The 20,542-nt window shown below is 51.5% G+C and overlaps 2 protein-coding genes across 20 annotated transcripts in view; one reads left to right on the top strand and one right to left on the bottom strand.

Moving 5' to 3' along the window:
* ATPSCKMT (ATP synthase c subunit lysine N-methyltransferase) overlaps positions 1-3,204 on the bottom strand; it is a gene marked incomplete at its 5' end in the record, with an annotated part of 240,472 nt that extends 237,268 nt beyond the window's left edge. For all 19 annotated transcript variants that reach the window (XM_082725178.1, XM_082725173.1, XM_082725171.1 and 16 more), the window contains one exon: positions 3,099-3,204. In XM_082725178.1, coding sequence (XP_082581304.1) covers positions 3,099-3,204 — 106 coding nt within the window. The remainder of the gene's footprint in view (positions 1-3,098) is intronic.
* A 350-nt stretch (positions 3,205-3,554) lies between these two features.
* On the top strand, positions 3,555-17,473 carry CCT5 (chaperonin containing TCP1 subunit 5). The gene is made up of 11 exons (XM_082725161.1): positions 3,555-3,688; positions 6,776-6,836; positions 7,340-7,504; positions 8,876-9,074; positions 10,651-10,843; positions 10,921-11,070; positions 13,327-13,446; positions 14,690-14,875; positions 15,421-15,558; positions 16,002-16,182; positions 17,207-17,473. Exons 1-11 carry the CDS (start codon positions 3,584-3,586, stop codon positions 17,332-17,334), a joined length of 1,626 nt encoding a protein of 541 aa, XP_082581287.1. The 5' UTR covers positions 3,555-3,583; the 3' UTR covers positions 17,335-17,473.
* The last annotated feature ends 3,069 nt before the right edge of the window (positions 17,474-20,542 follow it).

Below are 20,542 nucleotides of genomic sequence, written 5' to 3'. Positions count from 1 at the left end.
AAAGAAAAAAGAAAACAATGTATTCATTCCTTTCTAGCATATTATGAATTTAATAAAAACACACATTAATAGAGATGTTAACCATGAACTCCGTATTTTCATAGTTTAGAACAAAACTTCACGAGTAAGTATTACAATGTCTAATTACCACCCTATTTCCAATAAGATACACAGATTCCACATCCAACTTGGTTAGGTGTCTACAGTGCAGATGCACTAATACCAGTGTCAAATAACAGGAGACCAAAATCTGGTTTCACCAAAAAAAAAAAAAAAAGTATGGTAATAGAAAGATTTTGGAAGAAGATCTGAAAAGAACAAATGATAAAATCATTTCAATCCACCAGTGTGGAATAAAGCAAGCTCCATCCAGTCACTTGAACACAGAAACAAGTGAAACCTGAAATAAACTCCTCCTGAGTTTTACCCTTTAAAATAGTCTTAAGAGGAACTCAAGTTCCCAGGACTGAAACTGATTTGAAAGTGATTTTGAAATTGATTACAGAGGGCCCAGCATAGCAAGTAAGAGCATGACCCCCAGGTGAGGATCTGGGCTCTGCACCTGACTACTGGTATGACCCTTCACCTCTGGGAACTTTGCTTTTCTCATCTGTAACATGGGGATTACAGGGTCACTGCAGATTAAGAGAATGGATGCGACACACCCAGAACACGGTTTGGCACATGCTGACCATGTCCAACGCTGGCTATGTGCTGAACCCTACAAGGAACAAAGCCACCCAGAAGCAGCTCCCAGTCTAGTAGAGAAGAGAGGGCCCAAAACACAGGAATCATAGGAAACAGAAGACAGTAAGGGGGGGAGAACAAGAGATTCTTGTCATTTGAAGACGTTAACATCCATGGTTTCAGGAATTAGTAAGCGATTCTAAAGGCCCATTGAATTAGTTTCCCAATGCTGCAGTGAGAAATCTTAGAGAGTTAAAGTAACCCGTACTTATTATCATACAGGTCAGGAGGTCGGATACCTGAAATGCGTTGGCAGCACTGGGTTCCTTCTGGAGGCTCTAGGGTAGGATGGATTTGGTTGCCTTTTCCAGCATCTAGAAGCCACCCACACTCCCTAGCCAGTGGCCCCACATCACCCCAACCTCTGCATCTATCAGGATACCTCTGACTCCCCCACCTCCCTTTTCTTTATAGGGATCGTTGTGAGGACACTGGGTCCACCCAGACAAACCAGAATAATCTCCCCATCTGAAGCCCTAACAACATCCCATTTATAAATTCTCTTGTGTACTATATTCACAGGTTCCAGAGAGTAGGACATGGATCTGGGCGGGGGGAGCCTCTGCCTACCACACCCGTGAAATACGGTGATCTGTTACAACTTGTGAGGTACGGAGGTGAACACATGACACACGAAAAGCTGGCCTGCTGCAGTGAGTCACTGCTCAAGGCCACTGACCAAGCACCAGCCTCTCACCAACAGAGAGGAGCTTTGCTCATGACACCTGAGGTCCTCTAAAGTGAGTTTTAAAACTGGTTTCACAATGGAAAGCCAACTCAGAAACAAGAACAAGAGTCTCCTGCTGGTGCTAGAAATAAGATAAAATTAAGATAAGGAAGGTGATAGCGTTTACCAGAAAGCAGGAGTTTGAAGTACATTTGCAGTTAGACTTTTCAGCATCATATGGAGGACTTTACATGCTATAGTAAATAGTCATGCATTTGATTGTTTCTTAAAAAGTCAGAGTACCATCTGCCAGACCTCTGCAAAATTATACTGTCGGTATTCCGATTATACAGCACAGTGGTTAAAAGGGTTTGAGTCATAAATTTCTGGAGTCACAGAACTTAACAAGTGTGTAATATTGGATAAGTTTTGGCCAAGGCTCAGGCTTTCGCCTATAAAATTCAGAAATAAGAGTGTCCTCATGGGATTATTGGAATAGATAAATAATAATGCATATAAGACACTTAATGCTCTAAGTAAGAGAGTTATAAGCGATGACTGTTAGCTGCTGTTACTGTTAGTGTCAGTACTATGGGTGCGGGGGGAGCTCCGTAATTTTTAACAGCTTCATATACCATACAATGTGCCCATTTAACACACATACTTCAAAGGTTTTCAGTATATTCATAGATATGTGTAACGATCACCAAAGTCAATTCTAGAACATTCTCATCCCCTCAAGAAGAAACCCCTTAACCTTTAGCTATCACCACCCCCGCCCCCTTCACAGCTTAGCCCTAAGCACCACTCATCTACTTTCTGACTCTACAGTTTCTGGAATTTCACGGGAGTAGAATCATACAGCATGTGCTCTTTTGTCACTGGCTACTTTCACTTAGCGTGTTTTCAGGATCCATGGATTAGGACAGCAGACCCTTGAAACAACACGGGTTTAAGCTGCACAGATCCTCATAAGCATGTATTTTTTTGAATACACTATTGTAAACATTTTCTCTTGTGACTTTAATAACATCTTTTCTCTAGGTTACTTTATTGTAAGCATACAGTATGCAATTCGTATAACAAAATACGGAAACTGGCTTCATATCAACCTATCAGCAAAGTTTTGGGGGAATCAAAAGTCGCACATGCATTTTCTGCACATGGGGTCTGACTCTACAGGTTTAGACCGCACGGGTGCCCCTAACCAGCGCAACTGTTCAAGGGTCACTGTGCTTTATCACTTCCTATGCCCGAACCTAACCCTATAAAGTACGAGGTCATGACCAGTACCCTGAAGAGGCAGAAGGGATTTCGAGGACAGAGTACTAGCAAGACAGAATCAAGAGCGGGACCTTAGCGCTGGGCTGTGCAAACTTGCTTCCTACCGAATGTCTCACGTTGCCCGAGTTACTCTTTGTGCAAAATGGGAATTTCTTCAGCAAACACTTAGACAGAACGTGCGAAGGGCCAGGCACTCCCTGAACCCTTTCCGGAGCTGCTCGTCCCGAAGCGCCCCGGACAGCGCCCGGCAGCGGCCTGCGGGTACCAGCGAGCGCCCCGCGCTCCCCCGGCTCCCACTCCCGCCCGGCCCGCCCGGGCCCGCGGGGTGCTCTGCAGCCCGCCAGCCCCACGTGGGGCCCGCAGCCGCCACCCCTGCAGCCCGCCGCCCCAGCCGGCTCACCGCCTCCTCCCTCCATCGCGAGACTTCCTGCGTGTCCGGGAGGGGGGCGGAGACGGAGGCGGGGTCGGGGGCGGAAGAGAGAGGGATTCCGGGTGGGCTCTACCATCGTCCCGGAGCCGGGGGGGGACGGAGGGACAAAGTAACGCTAGAAAGAAACGAGTCCTCGTTGGGGACCCACTACCCAGAAACGCTCCATTGTACAGCTCTGCCAAATGAGTTCCATCTCCTCTCGGCTTGTGGGTTTTAACTTCCCGCCCGTGTCTTCGACCCCCCCCCCACGCTTCCTGGGTGATTGAAGTTTCCTAAGGCCTCTGATTCCAGAAGGTACTGTCTGGCGTCAAAGTGGTCTCGGCTGAAAAATAAGTCTCAGGCGGCCCGGACTGCGCCTGCGCGCATCGTTAGCGCCCTCCCGCGAGCGGAAGGCGTGTGCTCAGTTCCGGAGCGGTCGCCACCGGTTGGGGGAAACGACCCACCGCTGCTGCACCATGGCGTCGGTCGGGACCCTCGCCTTCGATGAATATGGGCGCCCTTTCCTCATCATCAAGGATCAGGATCGCAAGTCTCGTCTTATGGGACTTGAGGCTCTCAAGGTAGCGGGACGGACGCGGCCGGTGTCTTAAGGGGAGGCGGCCTGAGCCCGTGGCTCTGCGCCTGCGCCAGCCCAGGAGCGGCTCCGCCATGTGCTCCCGGGGAGGGTCGGGGAACCCGGGCCCCTCTCCGGCCCTGCACCCCGCTCCTGGAGCTGGGGCGAGGCCGGCGTAGAAGCCTTTAATCCCGGTTTGGGGGTTGGGGCGGAGCCGCTGGCGCCCCTCGGCGTTGGGTGGGGCGGCTCGGTGCTAGACCGCGCGCGCCTCGGTCGACGGTCCGGTCCGGACCCCCGCATCGCGTTTCCTTCGGGAAGGCGCAGGGAGGGTGTTCTCTGCCCGCCGGGCCGGGGGAGAAGCAACGGCCCCCAAAGGATGGGGCTCCCTTTTTTGGTCACTTCTTAGAGGCGTCGTCGTTCATTTCTCAGCGCCTTCCTACATGGCGGGATGCGGGATGTGGTGTCGCAAAGACGGATCGCGTGTTTTCTTTCTTAAGTAAGAAAACACCAGCGCCGGGTGGGAGATGCAGGGAACACGAGGCAGCGTGTGACTAGCATCTCCCTTGCGGATGTGGATGACAGGCGGAGGGTGGGTGGGCCGCTGTTCTGGATGGGACAGAGTAGCCTTTGGGGGAGAGGGGACAGCAAAGGCAAAAGGCTGGGCAGGAAAACGCGACGCATTGTAGGGGGACAGAGCAGCGTGGGTTTGATGGAGCCCCGTCTCGTGCAGGTTCACAGCATTTCCCCCAACGTGGAAGCCTGAGTGCCTCATAGTCAAGATGTTAATCCTCCAAGGGAGGGGAGCCAGGAAGGGGGTCTCAGCAGAACCGCAGTTCAGGTAGAACTGTACTTTAGGAAGTGGGGTCTGGTGGAGGAAAGGGAGCAGGAAGGACCAGAGGAATTAAACCAAGGGCAGGAGTGCAGGTGAGAAAGTCGTCGGACATTGAGAGAAAATGCAGGGGAAGCTTTGAGAGGACCCAGACTTCTTTCGGGTTTATTAAAGTGAGATCGCATCACCAGGTCTGAGGTGTCTCTGGTCACCTGGTGTCTTTGTGTCTTAAACAAGCGAAGAAACCGTACAGTTCTCTCACTGACTGTTGCACAATGTCTCCGAACCTCGTTTCTCAGTGGGGGTAGTACACCTCCCTCAGGTTGAGGATGAGGGTTACATGGGGTCACTTCAGAAGGGGCCAGGGTTCAGGGACGTGTGGTGCAGCTTAGCATTGAGGAATGGGGCTGTGATTCAAGCTCACCTCTGGCAGACGCCAAAGCCAGTGGTCTAAAGCCAGAGTTCTCAGCATTGGCATTGTTAATATTTGGGGGGCCGGGTCATTCTTCTTGAGCAGCACTCAGTCCATGCCAGTAGCAGCTCCCACCCCATTTGTTACAACCCAGGAGGTCTGCAGGCACTGCCGGATGTCTGCCGAGGGACAAAACCATCCCCGCTCAAGAACTGCTTGCCTAGGGTGCCTGGGTGGCTCAGTGGGTTAAGCCTCCGCCTTTGGCTCAGATCATGATCCCAAGGTACTGGGATTGAGTCCCACATTGCTCTGCTCAGCAGGGAGCCAGCTTCCCCCTCTGTCTGCCTACTTGTGATCTTTCTCTCTGTCAAATGAATAAATAAAATCTTTAAAAAAAAAATGCCTCTGGTGATTACCCTTTAAAAATTCCATTACACAGACAAATCTGTCATTGTGTATTTTTTTTAGGATTTTATTTATTTGTTATCGCTTCTCGGCCTTTTGGCTAAGATCAGGTGAAGATTTTATTTATTTATTTGACAGAAATCACAAGTAGTGAGAGAGACAGGCAGAGAGAGAGAGGAGAAAGCAGACTCCCTGCTGAGCAGGGAGCCCAGTGCGGGACTCCATCCCAGGACTCTGAGACCATGACCTGAGCCAAAGGCAGAGGCTTAACCCTCTGAGCCACGAAAGTGCCCCTGTCAATGTGTATTTTAATGATGACCTGGATTTTCACAGATCTGTGAAGTTTGACTTTTCTTTTTTTTCTTTAAGATTTTATCTATTTGACAGAGAGATTACAAGTAGGCAGAGAGAGAAGGGGAAGCAGGCTCCCCGCTGAGCAAAAAGCTGGATGCGGGGCTCCGTCCCAGGACCCTGGGATCATGACCTGAGCTGAAAGCAGTGGCTTAATCCACTGAGCCACCCAGGCGCCCCAAGTTTGACTTTTCTTACCTGTCTGGTGGAGTGAGCCAGGAGGGCTTCACAGATCGTGTGCGTTTGAACTTCTTTGAAAGTTGGTCAGGGTTTTGATGAGCCGAGTACCTTCTATGCACTGTACTCTTTCAAGGGTCAGAGGGCGTATGTAGAAAATAAGAGTGGACCATCGTCACCGGAAGGGGAACTAGCTCTCAGGTTGTGAAGGGCTTTGGAGGAAACGCTGAAGCTTTCAGACTTCAGTGTTGAAGCACTAGGACGTCATTTAAGGTTTGCAGACCAGCAGACAACATGTTTGAGAAAGATGGATGGATTAGCTGGATGTTGGATGACTAAAGGATCGGAAGTAAGATGAGAGACCCTGGATGTCTGTAGGGTCCTCTGGATCCAGAGGCGACAGCAAGACTGGGAGCAAAGGAAACAACATTATGTGTGCAAACAGGAAAGGGATAATCTTGGCACATGCCAAGGGTGGCTTTTCTCACGGGCCATGTACTGGCTCAGCCGCGGAAGAGAATGGTACAGCTCCGCAGTGCTCTGTGACATGGAAGTTCAAGGTGCTGCACAGGGACATCTGGACTCTCTGCGTGAGGTTAGCGTGGCAGAATGGTCTCGCAAGGCCTGTCCGGTCAGACGCCTGTGCTCTCGGCTGTGAAATGGGGCAGGTAGGAGAACCTGCCTCCTAGACGTGCTGAGTTAAAGCACTAGCTTCCAGTTCTTCTACGTAAGAATGGTCTACTCAAGCTGGTGTTGGTGAAGGTTACCACACTACACCTGTGTGTTGACTTTTAAATGCAGAAGCTTCTAGAGAGTAGAAACTGTGTATAATTAGATTTTATAATCATTAGTTGTATGGTTTTAACTTAAAATTGTAGGTAACTTGAACATTTGTTTTTTCTGTTTATTTCATTTTTTAGTCTCATATCATGGCGGCAAAGGCTGTAGCAAATACCATGAGAACATCACTTGGACCAAATGGTAAGAGACTATCATTCCGTGTTTTTTGACAAATACTATCAATTACAGACCGTTGCTGGAATCCTTTTAGGAAGTTGGGACATGGAGCAGGGGACATCCTGGGACCCAACGCTAACACACTTGTTCTGTGTGCTCTGGGCTTTCAACATAATTATAATCGTAGGTGCATATGGTTTCACGTCACGGGTTTTTTCTCCCTTTTCACATCATTTCGTTAGCATTTTCCCAATTGTAGTCGTCCCTTTTGATGATTGTTACATTTAGTGACGCTTCCTTTTTTCTCCCATTTCTCTGGTTTTAGCCCTTTGGATTGCTTCCCGTGTCCTGCTTTGGGTTTGCCAACCTAAGACTGTCTGCATGTAGATACTCTTTCATGTAGTTAAATTGTTAAAATAAGTTCTAGAAATAGGGAATGAGTCAAGAAGCCTAACTTCATAATTTTCATACAGATTTTGTTTTTGTTCTTTTCCCTAATGCCATCTTAAACATTGCCACCTTTCTAGGACTTGATAAAATGATGGTGGACAAGGATGGCGACGTGACGGTCACAAATGATGGCGCCACCATTCTGAGCATGATGGATGTCGATCACCAGATTGCCAAGCTGATGGTGGAGCTGTCCAAATCCCAGGATGATGAAATCGGAGATGGGACCACAGGGGTGGTTGGTAAGAAAGCACAATAGCCTTTCTAACACCCCATTTCAGACATAGTAGTTAAAATCGCACATACCTGCCAAAAATACTTAACTGTGCATCAGATGTGAGGAGACTGTTGTGCAAGTCCAAGTTGAAGGACATGGTCAATCCAAGGCCCAAAAGTCCTTTTCCTGGAAGAAAAAGAAGGGGTTGGGGCAGCATTAAACAGCTGTTCTAAATCAAGGGAGCCAGAGAGAAATGGCACCCAGATGAGTGCGTAACATGTGATTGGCTGTGGGTGCTTTGTTGTTCTCTTTGTTTTTGTTTTGTTTAACTGTGAGGGATGTTTGGGATATATGGGGGGCCTGTGGAATGCACACTGTAGAATAGTACCCCGTTAACTTTCCTGGGCGTGGCAGTTACGTTATAGTGCTGTGGGAGAATGCCTTTATACCCGGAGTCGACACTCAGGTACGTAGGGGTGACACATTGTGATGTTCCCCACTAACGGTCACAGAGTTGAACAGAATTACTTGTGTGTATTCGTAGAGAAATGTGGCAGAATGGTGTTAGTGAGTAAACTATTCATTTTTCTATTCTCACATTTTCTCCTGATGGTCTGAAATACTTAAAAGTTGAGGAAGCCGAAGAGGGAAATAGCTGTAATGTTACCTTTTCTGCAGATGAGATTTGAATTCATTTATTCAACAAATATTTTGGGGGTACGAAGCACTATTATGGATGTACTTGGAGCGTTAATTTTTAGATCATCTTATCACGAACAAATTCTACAGAATAGAAATCCCTGGCCTGGGAGGGGCACTTGGCTGGCTCACTTGGTAGATGGTGCAGTTCCTGATCTCAGGGTTGTAAGTTAGCAGCCCATGTTGGGTGCGGGGATTACTTTAAAAAATCTGGGGGCACCTGGATGGCTCAGTTACATGTCTGCCTCGGCTCAGGTCGTGACCCCAGGGTCCTGAGACTGAGCCCCGCATCAGGCTCTCTGCTCGGTGGGGAGTTCGCTTCTCCTTCTGCTTCTCCCCCTTATTCATGATCTTTTTCTCTCTCTGAGGAAAAATCTTTAAATAAATAAAATAAATCCTAAAAAAGAAATTCTTGACCCAGGAAATACAGGAGATTTTTGTCCTTACAAAAACGTTTTTAGGTTGTGTTTCTCCGTTACATTCTGTCCAACACCGAGAGTTCAGCGCCCATTTATAAGGGGAGAGCCATAGATCTTTCCTAAAATCAAAACCAGAATCTCTCTTAAAATACCTCTGTCCCCGAGGTACTTTTATTTTAATTCCAGAGCTTTCCTGCTTGTAGGGTTAGCAGCTAACCAGTATCGATCCTAGAAGCTTTGGCGTTTTCCTGACTGGTCGTGCGCTGTCCTGTCCACAGTCCTGGCCGGTGCCCTGCTGGAGGAGGCCGAGCAGCTGCTGGACCGCGGCATTCACCCGATCAGGATCGCCGACGGCTACGAGCAGGCCGCCCGCATTGCTATCGAGCACCTGGACAAGATCAGCGATAGTGTCCTCGTGGACATGAAGGACACTGAGCCCCTGATCCAGACCGCCAAGACCACGCTGGGCTCCAAAGTGTACGTTCACGGTAGAGAGCCGCCGTTGGCACTTGTGGCAGAAGCCAAACGTGTGGGCTTGTTGCTAAAGACGTCCTTCTGAGGCCGCTGGTAGCCTCGTACTCGTTCCGTGTCCTGCGTTCAGTTTCTGTTACTTTGGTCTGCTTCGTTTGTAATACAGATACAGTCACATGTGTCTGTTGTAGCTGGAAAGTGGAGTTCCGGGCTTGGGTGGTAAATCCTGTCCAGTATTTGTGAGCGAGCCTCTTTAATTCAGCAGGATAGGTCCTCCTTGGGCAGTGTCAGTTTTCAAAACACTCACCATTTCTTTGCTTTTAAAATGACTTTTAAAAAGTCATTTAGGGGGAGGGGCTCCTCTTCTCATATATTCAACAAGCAAGTTACTGGTTCAGAGTTTTAATTTAGTAAGAAGGGACAGTCTTGAAATTGACTTATTTGGGGTGTTCTCTGCCTTTGCCGAATGCTTGCTGTTTGCCAGGCCTGCTGCCGTGTCTTGGGGGCTCAGAGACACAGTTCCTGCCCCTGGAGACTCAGCAGCCTCAGCCAAGGAACACACTCATTTACATAGTAATAGAGATTTACTGGCTCTTGCCGTGATGTAGGATAAAAGTCTGGCCTGAGGTACTTTATTATACTGGTTATTTTGAATCAAGATCAGTGTGAGAAATGATTTAATTACTAATTTGTGTACATGGTAGTTTCAGCGAAAAGGAAGTTAGAGTCGACTTGGGTGTCAGGGCGAGTGCAACAGAAAGTGTTGTTGCTCCTTCTATCCCCCAGGGAAAGGCCTCTACCACAGTGCTGGGTGCGGAGACTGGCTGTCCGGAGGAATGGCCTCGGCCCCAAGCCCCGCACTGTCTTCCTCCCGGAAGGCAGGTGTTGCCCTTACCCAGAATGCACGGATCTCGTGTTACGGCTTTATAAGCTGGCCTGGCTCCATCTGCAGGGCTTCACAAAGTCGAGCACACATCGGTCTTAAGTACCAAGGTGTTCAAAACTACCAATAATGGCCAAATATATGTTGTGTAATGCAAAATACTGTAGATCCCCCTAGTTAGTATACTAAAAACTCTCAAATGACTTCATGGTTCTGCTTCTCTCAAAAATGACTCAAGATTTCTGGCTCTGTGTTCAAGTACTAAATTTCATGCAGTTTTTCCAGAACCAGAAGTAAATTTATTGAGCAGTCTGTTCCGATATTTTAAAGGTTTCAAAAAAGATAACCACTACTGCCACCCCCCCAAGTCCGTAACTGATGTTGGCGGAAGTTCCCATAAGAGTAGCAGCCGGCGGGTCAGGCGCTCGCTTCTTACCAAGCACATCACCTCATTCAGACAGGATGTCGTGGCTTTCCCTGTCCCTGTTACAGGTTTCTCTGGGGTCTGTGGGGCCTAGAGTAGGAAGCCCTGCCCCAGACTTGGAAAGCACAGGTTCTGGTGGCACTGCTGGCTACAGCCTCTGAAACGTCACTAGTTTAATGAGATGTACCTGAGGGACCACGTTGTATCACGTGTCCAGCGTCGGTTACAGTCGTTGCCGGCGAATGTGGACGGTTTCTTGCCCCCCCCCCCCCCAGGGTGAACAGCTGTCATCGGCAGATGGCCGAGATCGCCGTGAACGCCGTCCTCACCGTGGCCGACATGCAGCGCCGGGACGTGGACTTCGAGCTCATCAAAGTGGAAGGCAAAGTGGGCGGCAGGCTGGAGGACACCAAACTCCTCAAGGGCGTGATCGTGGACAAAGATTTCAGTCACCCGCAGATGCCCAAAGTAAGTCCGCGCCCCTCGGCCCCCTGCGGCTTTGTCGCGCGTGCGCCCGTGCCCTCAGAGCTTCTCTGTCCCCGCAGCAAGTGGAGAACGCCAAGATCGCCATCCTCACGTGTCCGTTTGAGCCACCGAAGCCGAAGACCAAGCACAAGCTGGACGTGACGTCTGTGGAGGACTACAAGGCCCTCCAGAAGTACGAGAAGGAGAAGTTCGAGGAGATGATCCAGCAGGTGGGTCTGGCGTGGCCGTCAGTAGCATTCAGGCCCCCGTGGGCCGTGCTGGGCGAGCTGCGGGTGGTCCGCAGTGGAGGCCGCAGGGCGCCTGCCTGCACGGCCTGGGTCCCTTGCCGTGTGGCCACAGCTGGCGTGTTGGCAGCAGGCACCCCCCCTTCCTTCGGTTCTGAGTCAGGAAAGTAACAAACGTCCACCCTGAGAGGAATCCGGGGGCACCGGGCACGGAAAGGCTCTGACGGAGGCGAGTGAGCCGATCCTGGCTTAGCACCGTAGCGCGGGCAGGGCCTGGAAGAGCGGCCGGCCGGCTCGGGGCCGTGCTCTTCGTGTCCCCTGCCGGCCTTCCCGGACGCCTTCGCTGGTCTGAGCACGCTCCGGATGACTTCAGTACAGGTTCGCGTGCCCACGGCCCCTGCCTCTGACTAGGAGGGAGGAGTGACTGAGGAGCAGGAGTCGCGCTGAAGCGCAGTGAGTAACGACTCCTGCTCTTGGCTCGCGTGAGTCCGAGTACTGTAGACGCCTTAACCAGCTCTTCTGTGGCTGTTAGCGTCTTACGTGTGCTTGACCCTGACAGTGGCTCCTCTTCGGAATCCTGTCCTTGGGTGTGTACAGCGTCCACACCCTGAACGTGAACGTTACTAGGGTGTGACAGACACCCTAGAAGCTATCATGACCTCTTTCTTCGTGGAAGTATTTGGATTCACCTGCTCTTACGTGATCTGTGTCTACCATATGCCAGGCGCTGTTGTAGGTGCCTGAGATATATCAGGGAATAAAGCAGAGTTCTGGCTCTTGAGGCAGAAGGGGGAGGTGAGTAGGAGCTCTGTGAAGGACACTGGTCAGAGAAAACCTCTCTCGGGAGGTGACACGTGGCCAGAGACCTAAGCAAAGTAAGAGCGCTATGTATCTAGGTGGAGAGCATTCCAGGCTGAGGTAAAAGTGGGCGTGGGCAGCATGTGCAGAGGTCCTGAGGCAGGAATATGGTTGGCATGTGCAGGGAACAGCAAGGCTGAGAGGTGGGAGAATGCTGGCAGGAGTTTGTAAATTAAGACCCATTATCTGGGCTACAGGACTGCCGTGGAAAGGCCAGCCAAGGTGCACTGGGCACAAAAGTGGCAGAAATTAGGACCAGGGGAGTTGGATGGAGCATGTTGGTACATGTGTGGGTTGCCAGGAATGTGACAGGACTAGAGGCTAACGTTCTAAAGAGAGTTGGCCACAGAGGAATGTTGTCGTTAGTTGTGGGGACCAAGAACGACCCCCTTCTGTTTTGAGCACATGGGAGGGAAAACCAGCCGTTTGAGGAGCGATACTGAGGCCGATGGATCTCAGGGCACAGTCAGGGTTTGTTCGCAGCAGGAATGTGCCAGAAGCAATACATAAACAAGGGGGCTGTTAACAGACTGAGTTCCCGAGGGTCAGGGACTAGAAGCAGAGAGCTGGTGATGGAAGATTCAGGAGGCTTGGGTGCTGTGAGGCGTGGCCTAGCCACCACAGGTGACCGCCAATTGGCATAGGATGCACAGACGGTTCTGGTCACTGCTGCCTTCCCGGGACAAATGGCTTAGCCATCTGCAGGGATGGGAGGCAGGATCACCTCTGTGCGCCCCTGAGGTAGTGTGTTAATCCACAGAGGGTGGTGCACTTGAGTGAGGAAAGCACGGGGGGAGAAGGTATCTCAAAGATGCTGTTTCTCTTATATACACACACGAGTGAACTTGCCTCACCGGTATCTGTGGCGAACGACAGCTGTCCCCCCGGGTCGGGGGCCGTGCTCACAAACCTTGTTGACGCGTCTTTGTTTTATTTCCCTGTAGCCACGGGGTTCAGCATGAATTCCTGACTCTTAAAGCATCGTTTACAAACTGAAGTGATTCCAGGGGTGCCTGGAGGGCTCAGTCAGTTGAGCACCCCACTCTTGATTTTGGCCCAGGTCGTGATCTCAGGGTGGTGGGATCGAGCCCCGTGTCGGGCTCTGCACTCAGCTCAGAGTCCACTTGGGATCCTCCCCCTCCCCCACGCGTGCACTTGTACGCGCTCCGTCTCTTGACTAAATCTTTAAAAAAAAAAAAACTGCAGTGATTCCCGTTGATAACCTGTTCATCGTTTGGAATTTGGGCCTGACAGAAGGTAGACGCTTGGGTGTTTCTCCTCTTTTCTGTGCTTTGTTTCAGTGCACACCCCGCTGCGTATCCCAGCTTTCTTCAAGCACAGGGAACACCTCTACTGACATGACTGTGGCATTTTTTCCCTCAGATTAAAGAAACGGGGGCTAATCTAGCTATTTGCCAGTGGGGCTTCGACGACGAAGCGAATCATCTGCTGCTTCAGAATAACCTGCCTGCGGTTCGCTGGGTGGGAGGACCCGAAATAGAGGTAGGACGTGCGTGCGCAGACTCCTACGGACGCAGGGGCTGAGCTCACGGTCCCCGGTGTCTTGGGGCTGCTTTTTTTTTTTCCCCTTAATAAACATATATTTTTATCCCCAGGGGTACAGGTCTGTGAATCACCAGATTTACACACTTAACAGCACTCACCATAGCACATACCCTCCCCAATGTCCATAACCCAGCCACCCTCCCCCTCCCCCAGCAACCCTCAGTTTGCTTTGTGAGATTAAGAGTCTCTTACGGCTTGTCTCCCTCCTTTCCTACCTCCAGAAACCCCCATGTTGCATCTCCACTTTCTCATATCTGGGAGATCTTATGATAGTTGTCTTATTTTGACTGACTTATTTCGTTAAGCATAGTATCTTTAGTTCCATCCATATCATCACAAATACAAGATTTCACTTCTTTTGATGGCTGCATAGTATTCCATTGTGTATCTATACCCCATCTTTATCCATTCATCTGTTGATGGACATCTAGGTTCTTTCCATAGTTTGGCTATTGTGGACATTGCTGCTATAAACATTTGGGTGCATGTGCCCCTTCGGATCACTACGTTTGCATCTTTAGGGTAAATACCCAGTAGTGCAGATGCTGGGTCATAGGATAGCTCTATTTTCAACTTTTTGAGGACCCTCCATGCTGTTTTCCAGAGTGGCTGCACCGGCTTGCATTCCCACCAACAGTGCAGGAGGGTTCTTGGGGCTGCTTTGATAGCACTTGTGCCAAGGCTCCATAGGTTAGGGGAGGGGAGCTTGGGGCGGGGGGAAGGAAAGTGCCAGAGTCTTTTTTTATTTATAAAAACATAAATTGTTACAAGAATAGCACAGCTGGGTAGTTCTGGTGTCCTTGGTTTTCAGAAATGCTCTCCATCTGTCATCCCACCTGGCGCTCTGAGGCAGGAAGCCCTGTCTTAGCCACTTCCAGGTCAGCCGCATGCTGACGGCCACCCCACATGTGGTCTGTGCCCAGACACACACGGCCTCTGGCCTTCACCGTGGCCAGGAGTTCTTGGGAGTATGTGCAGGGTGATGGGGCCTGACCAAGACATCAGCCCTTCAAACCACACTGAATGACACAGTTTTTTGGTTTGACCTTGACTTTCTGGGTGAGTGTGGGTTAGGACTTGGATGCACGACGGAGCCTAGGCTAGAGCTTGGCTCGCGTGTGGTCTGATTGGAGAAGTTCAGCTCACCAGCTCTTCTCTCCTCCTGGCCCGCCCCGCCTAGCTGATCGCCATTGCGACAGGAGGCCGCATTGTGCCGCGGTTCTCGGAGCTCACCTCGGAGAAGCTGGGCTTTGCCGGGCTTGTGAAAGAGATCTCCTTCGGGACCACTAAGGACAAAATGCTGGTCATCGAGCAGTGTAAGAACTCCAGGGCAGTGACCATTTTCATCAGAGGAGGAAATAAGATGGTGAGGCTCCAGTTCCTTGTCTTGCGTTTCATCCACTTCTGGTATACGGTTTGGCTTTGCCTTCAGGTGTTTAACTGAGACACGATTGCTTACCAGGATTTGAAATGACCAGAACGTACCAGGAAATGAAATCATCAAAGACCTTGTTCCATTGTTAATCTACAAGGCACATTGGTTTTTGAGTCACTTAAGTGAAAGTAGGGAACCCAACTAAATAACCCTTCTCTGAGAAGGGGTATTTGTTGCATCGTGATTATTTAAACGGTGAAGCTTTTCTTGGTCAGTTTTGGATTTTCTGACCCCTTCCCTCGGTCATGGGTCTCAGAATGAGTCTGTGGCTGCCTCTGTGTGGTTCTAACTACATTATGGAGGTAGAGGTAGAAACCATCTGGTAACGAACATTCTAGTGTGTTCTCTCCATTTGTTCTTAACCTGGACCGTTTTAATGGGGTGGTAGTAGTACTTCCAGTGCCCAGCAAACACGGCCGGGCGGCTGGCTCTAGACACCTGTGGTAGCAGTCACTGAGGCAAAACTTCTTCCCTAGATCATCGAGGAGGCTAAGCGATCCCTTCACGACGCTCTGTGTGTCATCCGGAATCTCATCCGCGACAACCGCGTGGTGTACGGCGGGGGCGCCGCCGAGATCTCGTGTGCACTGGCAGTGAGCCAGGAGGCTGACAAGGTAGAGCCCGAGCGGGGCTTCTGGACTCGGGCAGGGGTGGTCGCGGCGCCGCCAACAGAGCGTTGTAGCCGTGGGTGCCCAGCGTCTGGTCTGTGATGCTCACCATGTTCGTGTCCAAAACTCACTATTCTCCGCCCCCTGCGGCCATTCCGGCCTTTACAGTTCCTCTCCAGTCACGGAATGGTATTCGAAGCTCCGGGTTAATTGGCCATCGGAACTAAAACTAAAGTAGGGAGAGCTGATGTGAGACTTCTCTCGTGCGTGTCCCTTTTCTCCCTCCATAGTGACAGCTACGTACTCTGCTAGATTAAAAATAGGACTGCCCGTTGGTAGAGCTCTGCGTGAGTTAGGTTTTCAAAGTATGCGGTTTAATTACGTTTCCAAAGTGCTGGCCTCTTGGTCCTTGCTGCCAAGCTTGCGAACTGCATCCCCATCCCTTCCAGTGCCCGACGCTGGAGCAGTACGCCATGCGGGCGTTCGCCGACGCGCTGGAGGTCATCCCCATGGCCCTTTCTGAAAACAGCGGCATGAATCCCATCCAGACGATGACCGAAGTCCGGGCCAGACAAGTGAAGGAAATGAACCCCGCTCTGGGGATCGACTGTTTGCACAAGGGCACAAACGGTGAGGAGCCCACCCGACCCGGAGGGGCTGCGTTGGGTGGAAATCAAGCGATTCCTGCTGACTGCGGGGCATTTGGTGCACAGCGTGAGCTTATCCTGTCTTCTCAAGTACTTAGAGGCTCAGTAGGTCCCAAGTTTCAGGAAGTTTTATTCGATTACTTAGGAGTTGGTTAGACTGCTGGTCCTGGCAACAGAAGACTAATTTTAATAACCGAAGTATAAGGTGCTCTTTTTATATCAAAGGTGATTCCCATTTCAGTCCTTGGTTTCACAAAAACAGTTCCCAGCTTTCTCTTTTACACAGGTGTGTGTCAGGTAGGTTCTGGGTGTCCTGGGAAGCAGCTCTGAAGCAGACTTGGTGTTCTCTGAGGATCCTGGGTCTGCGTCCACACATTGCAGGGTGTTTTCCTGTGATGTGTGGTCGCTGCTGGGGCTTCAAGCATGAGCTAGCGGAAGCTAACTGGAATGGTGGTGCTCATGGTTCTGGGACTAGCAAGGCCGTGTCCAGAGATCCACGTTCTCCCAAGCCTGGAATCTGCGGATTTGTGCTTTTACTTGGCACGACAGCTGTGCCGTGGTTTTCATGTTCACAGCCAGCAGGTTTTAATAACCGTAGCGACTCTTTGTCAGACAGTAATTAAATTTGTTTTTAATTTGCATGCCTCGTTCTGTTGACGCTTTTAATTTTTAGGCCTTTTTTGTAATTATTTATGTTAGTAGCGAATACTTTATGGGGCGAGACGTTTCTGCAAGGTTTTATGTGGGCGCCCAGCACTTGGGCTTGTCAATGGAGAGAGGTCCCCCCCCCCCCCCCCCCCCCCCCCCCCCCCGCGCAGCTTTCTGGCACCCAGGTTCAAGTTCCACAGTGTCCTTGGGACTAACAAGATCCTCTTCCTCTGAAAATGTAACTAGGACTGGGGGCTTCTTCCAGATTTGTACTTTTTATAGGTTTTATTGTGAGTCTGTGAATGAGAACAAGTTATTAATATAAAATATATTTAGGATAATGTGTTTGTATTTTGCAGATATGAAGCAGCAGCATGTCATAGAAACTTTGATTGGCAAAAAGCAGCAGATCTCTCTTGCAACGCAAATGGTGAGAATGATCTTGAAGATCGATGACATCCGGAAGCCTGGAGAGTCTGAAGAATAAGGGGAAAATGGAGACTAAATGCAGTGAGGCCCCCCGCCGTGGCGGAATAAAGGGGTGTCTGGTGGCGCATCTGCAGTTGTTACGGTCTCCTTCCCAGACCCTGCGGGTGCTGCTGTAATAAATAGAAAACTGTTTGGTACCTGCGGCTTTCCGTGCTCAGAGACTCATGCCAGCGGATGTGCTGTTGCGTGGGCTTCTGTGTGCGTCCCATTAAAGCGGGCTCTCCAGCCCACCACTGTCTCCTTCCTCTGCAGGAAACTCCCGACTGTCATTCAAACGCTGCCTGGATGAGGGGGTTCAAGTGGGTCTTTTTTTCAATCTGTAGGTACATTTAATAGCTTAAAACATTGAGCCTGTGCTACAATGCCGTGGACTGTGGGCTCGATCCTGTGAAGTGTGTTTTAGGGCCTCAGCAGATGTAGAGACCCGTGGGAGGGGAGAGTGGGAAACCACGAGATGGCAGGGTGGCCTGAGTGCTCATAGCCCAGAGCCACACAGGGAGCGTAGGATGAGATTCCCGTGGTCCCCAGGGAATCACGTGACCCAGGTCCCACGCCGCCTGCAGGAACTCAGAAGAGCCTCAGAGCCCCACCAGGGTCTCCATTGGGACAGAACTTGGGGAGGTTAGAGTGGGTTGAGTGGAAGGAAGGGCACCATGGCTCCCATTCCCAGGTGGACCAGTGTCTCTAAAAGTGACAGTGGCTAATGTGACCTAGCCCACAGCAGAGGCCAGTCCATTTTCTGAGAGTCAGGGCTAGCCTCGCACTGCTCTCAATTCCTGGCTGGGGAGCAGTAGAGCTGGGTCGAACCCGGGTGGCCTGACCCCAGGGGCCCCTCCTCCCCATGCCATTTTGCCCCATGTATGGTTCTCTAGATTCTGTTTTTCTGGAGGAGAATCAAAATTTACTTACAAGCCACCAGGGGGAGAGGAATCTTTATGGGACCAGTCAGATAACCAGAATCAAAAGGTCACTTGTCTACGCTGACTTCAGTGAAGGTTCAGAATTGCCTCTCTCAGCCTGGAAGCTGTTGGGTTATTTCTTCTGTGTGACTGCGCTGGTGGTTTGGCAAAGCAAGTGGCCTACGGGCTTGGGAGTGAGTGCTGCTTGTGGGGGACAGTCTGGTTCTGAAAGCTGACACGGGTGCTGCAGGGCTCAGTCGGGTAAGCATCTGCCTTCAGCTCGGGTCTGGTTCCCAGGGTCCTGGGATCGATCGAGCCCTAAGCCGGGCTCCACACTCCGCTTGGAGTCTGCTTCTCCCTCTGTCCCTCACCCCTCCTTGTGCTCACTCGCACACACATGCAATCAGATGAAGAGAAAAACTTTAAAAACAAAAACCTACTGCACGTAGAACCTGGTTATGCGTTTCATTTTCAAGCAGTGCAGTAGCACTATTACAATCTGTACTACTAGACTCCGGGTGTAGAGTCCAGTCAGACCCACCTCACAGGGACTGATTCCTGCCTGCAGACGTCACAGCACCTCACTCTGGACCGGTCTCCCCTGAAGGGGTCCGTGGCTGTCTGAGAGGAGCCACTGAATGAACCACTCCCTAGCAGCGTGGGTCTCACACGCATCCCTGATGGGTTTAGGGGCCGAGAAATGACTTGGCCTCTGAACAGAAGAATCCGCAGAGGCAGCTTGCCAGCCTGACGGCGCTCCGTCTGAGGACCTCAAGATCACACGCCACCTTTCTTACTTGCCAGTTACAATCCTTGTCAAGTTAGGGTCCTTTTTTTTTTTTTTAATGTATAACACGGGACATTTATCTCTGTGCTCGAATGAGGATACCGGGCCAGGGAAGCCCGTCTCTGTGAGATGGAGAGGACCCGGAGTCTGGAATAGCCGACATCGGGACCCAGGCTCCGGGGGTGCGGGGGCCCTGGCCGGGGCTGCCTTCAGCTGTGAAGTCACCTGCTGCTCAGCAGACTTTGCGAACGTGGGGCCTTCCTGCCGGGCCGGCTTGCCTAATCCTGACCACCGGACAGGTCCCGGAGAGCTGGCCCCGCGGTTCAGGGTCCCCCCGGGTGCTCCGGTGCCCACTGTCTACGCACGGCAAGAGTGACCCGAGGCAGAGGACCCCCAGGCCAGACGCCCGCACCAGACCGCGACCGGCACGCTGGCCACCTCATACGCTAGCGGGTTTATTCGGTGTTCGTGAGGTGGCCTGGTCTCCTGACAAGCAACCCCTCAAAGTACCGCTGCTTCCGGGAGGCCCGAGGCCAGCGTGTCTGTGGACGGGCCCGCCCAGGAAGGCCGCTCTCCAACGGGGGGGCCTTGCCCAAGCTACGCGGACGCGGGGCCCTCAGCTCCCAGCCTGGAGTGCAGCCGCCTGACGTCCCCTGCCACAGCGGGTGGCACGCCTGCTCGCAGCTCACGTGACGTCCCCGTACTTGAAAGGCCTCCGACCTGCTTCCACTACCCCAGACGGATGCAGAGAGCCTGGACCTGTGGCAGATCATCATCGTTCAGGCTTCTAGAAAGAAGTGCTACAGGCGGTGGCTTGAACGTTGCTCTCACACCTCTGGAGGCTGGGAGTCCCAGACAGAAGGATGGGGTCTTGGGAAAGAGTAACCCCCCCACACCAAAACCAGAGCCCCCGGCCCCCCTCCCCGCCCTGGCCGGTGTTCTGTGAGGGCGAGGCCTGCCGCGGGGCCCGTAAGGAGAGTGCCCAGAATGGCGGGCACCCACCTATGTCCGGACTTCCCCAGGGCCCGAAACCGCTCCAGGACCCAATTAGGAGTGTCGTGAGAGAGACTTCGATGTTACTCTCTCAGCCACTGTTAGTCGAGCCACTGTGAGTCAAGGTATTTGCAGCCCAGGAAAACCGTATCTTCCAGCCTGGACCCAAACCAAACTTTCCCCACATCCCTGCTTCTCTCCCTAACGTGCAGGCCTCAGACGGTTCACGAGGACTCTTCCAGATGCTCTGGAATCCCTCCTCTCCATTTCCCTGCCTGGGGGAGGCCCACGTCACTGCTTCCTTCTCTCCCTCTCCGGAGGGACCCATCTTGTCACTAACCCATCAGTCACGTGGGACTCTGCGAGCCGAGCCGTGGAAGAAAAACGAAGGGTGTGTATGGATCCTTGACACCGCGCGACCCTTCTCGCTCCTGTCTTCCAGAAAGGAAGTGCGTGGGCTTCCCTCCCGGAGGCCCAGGATCAACGGGAAATGGCTCCAGGTGGCCACGGTGCACGGGGGTGAACAA

Source organism: Mustela nivalis, assembly GCF_964662115.1.
Source record: "Mustela nivalis genome assembly, chromosome: 3".
In the NCBI taxonomy this organism is placed as follows: domain Eukaryota; kingdom Metazoa; phylum Chordata; class Mammalia; order Carnivora; family Mustelidae; genus Mustela; species Mustela nivalis.
Note: the sequence above shows the minus strand (reverse complement) of the source record. Positions and strands in the feature narration are given on the sequence as shown.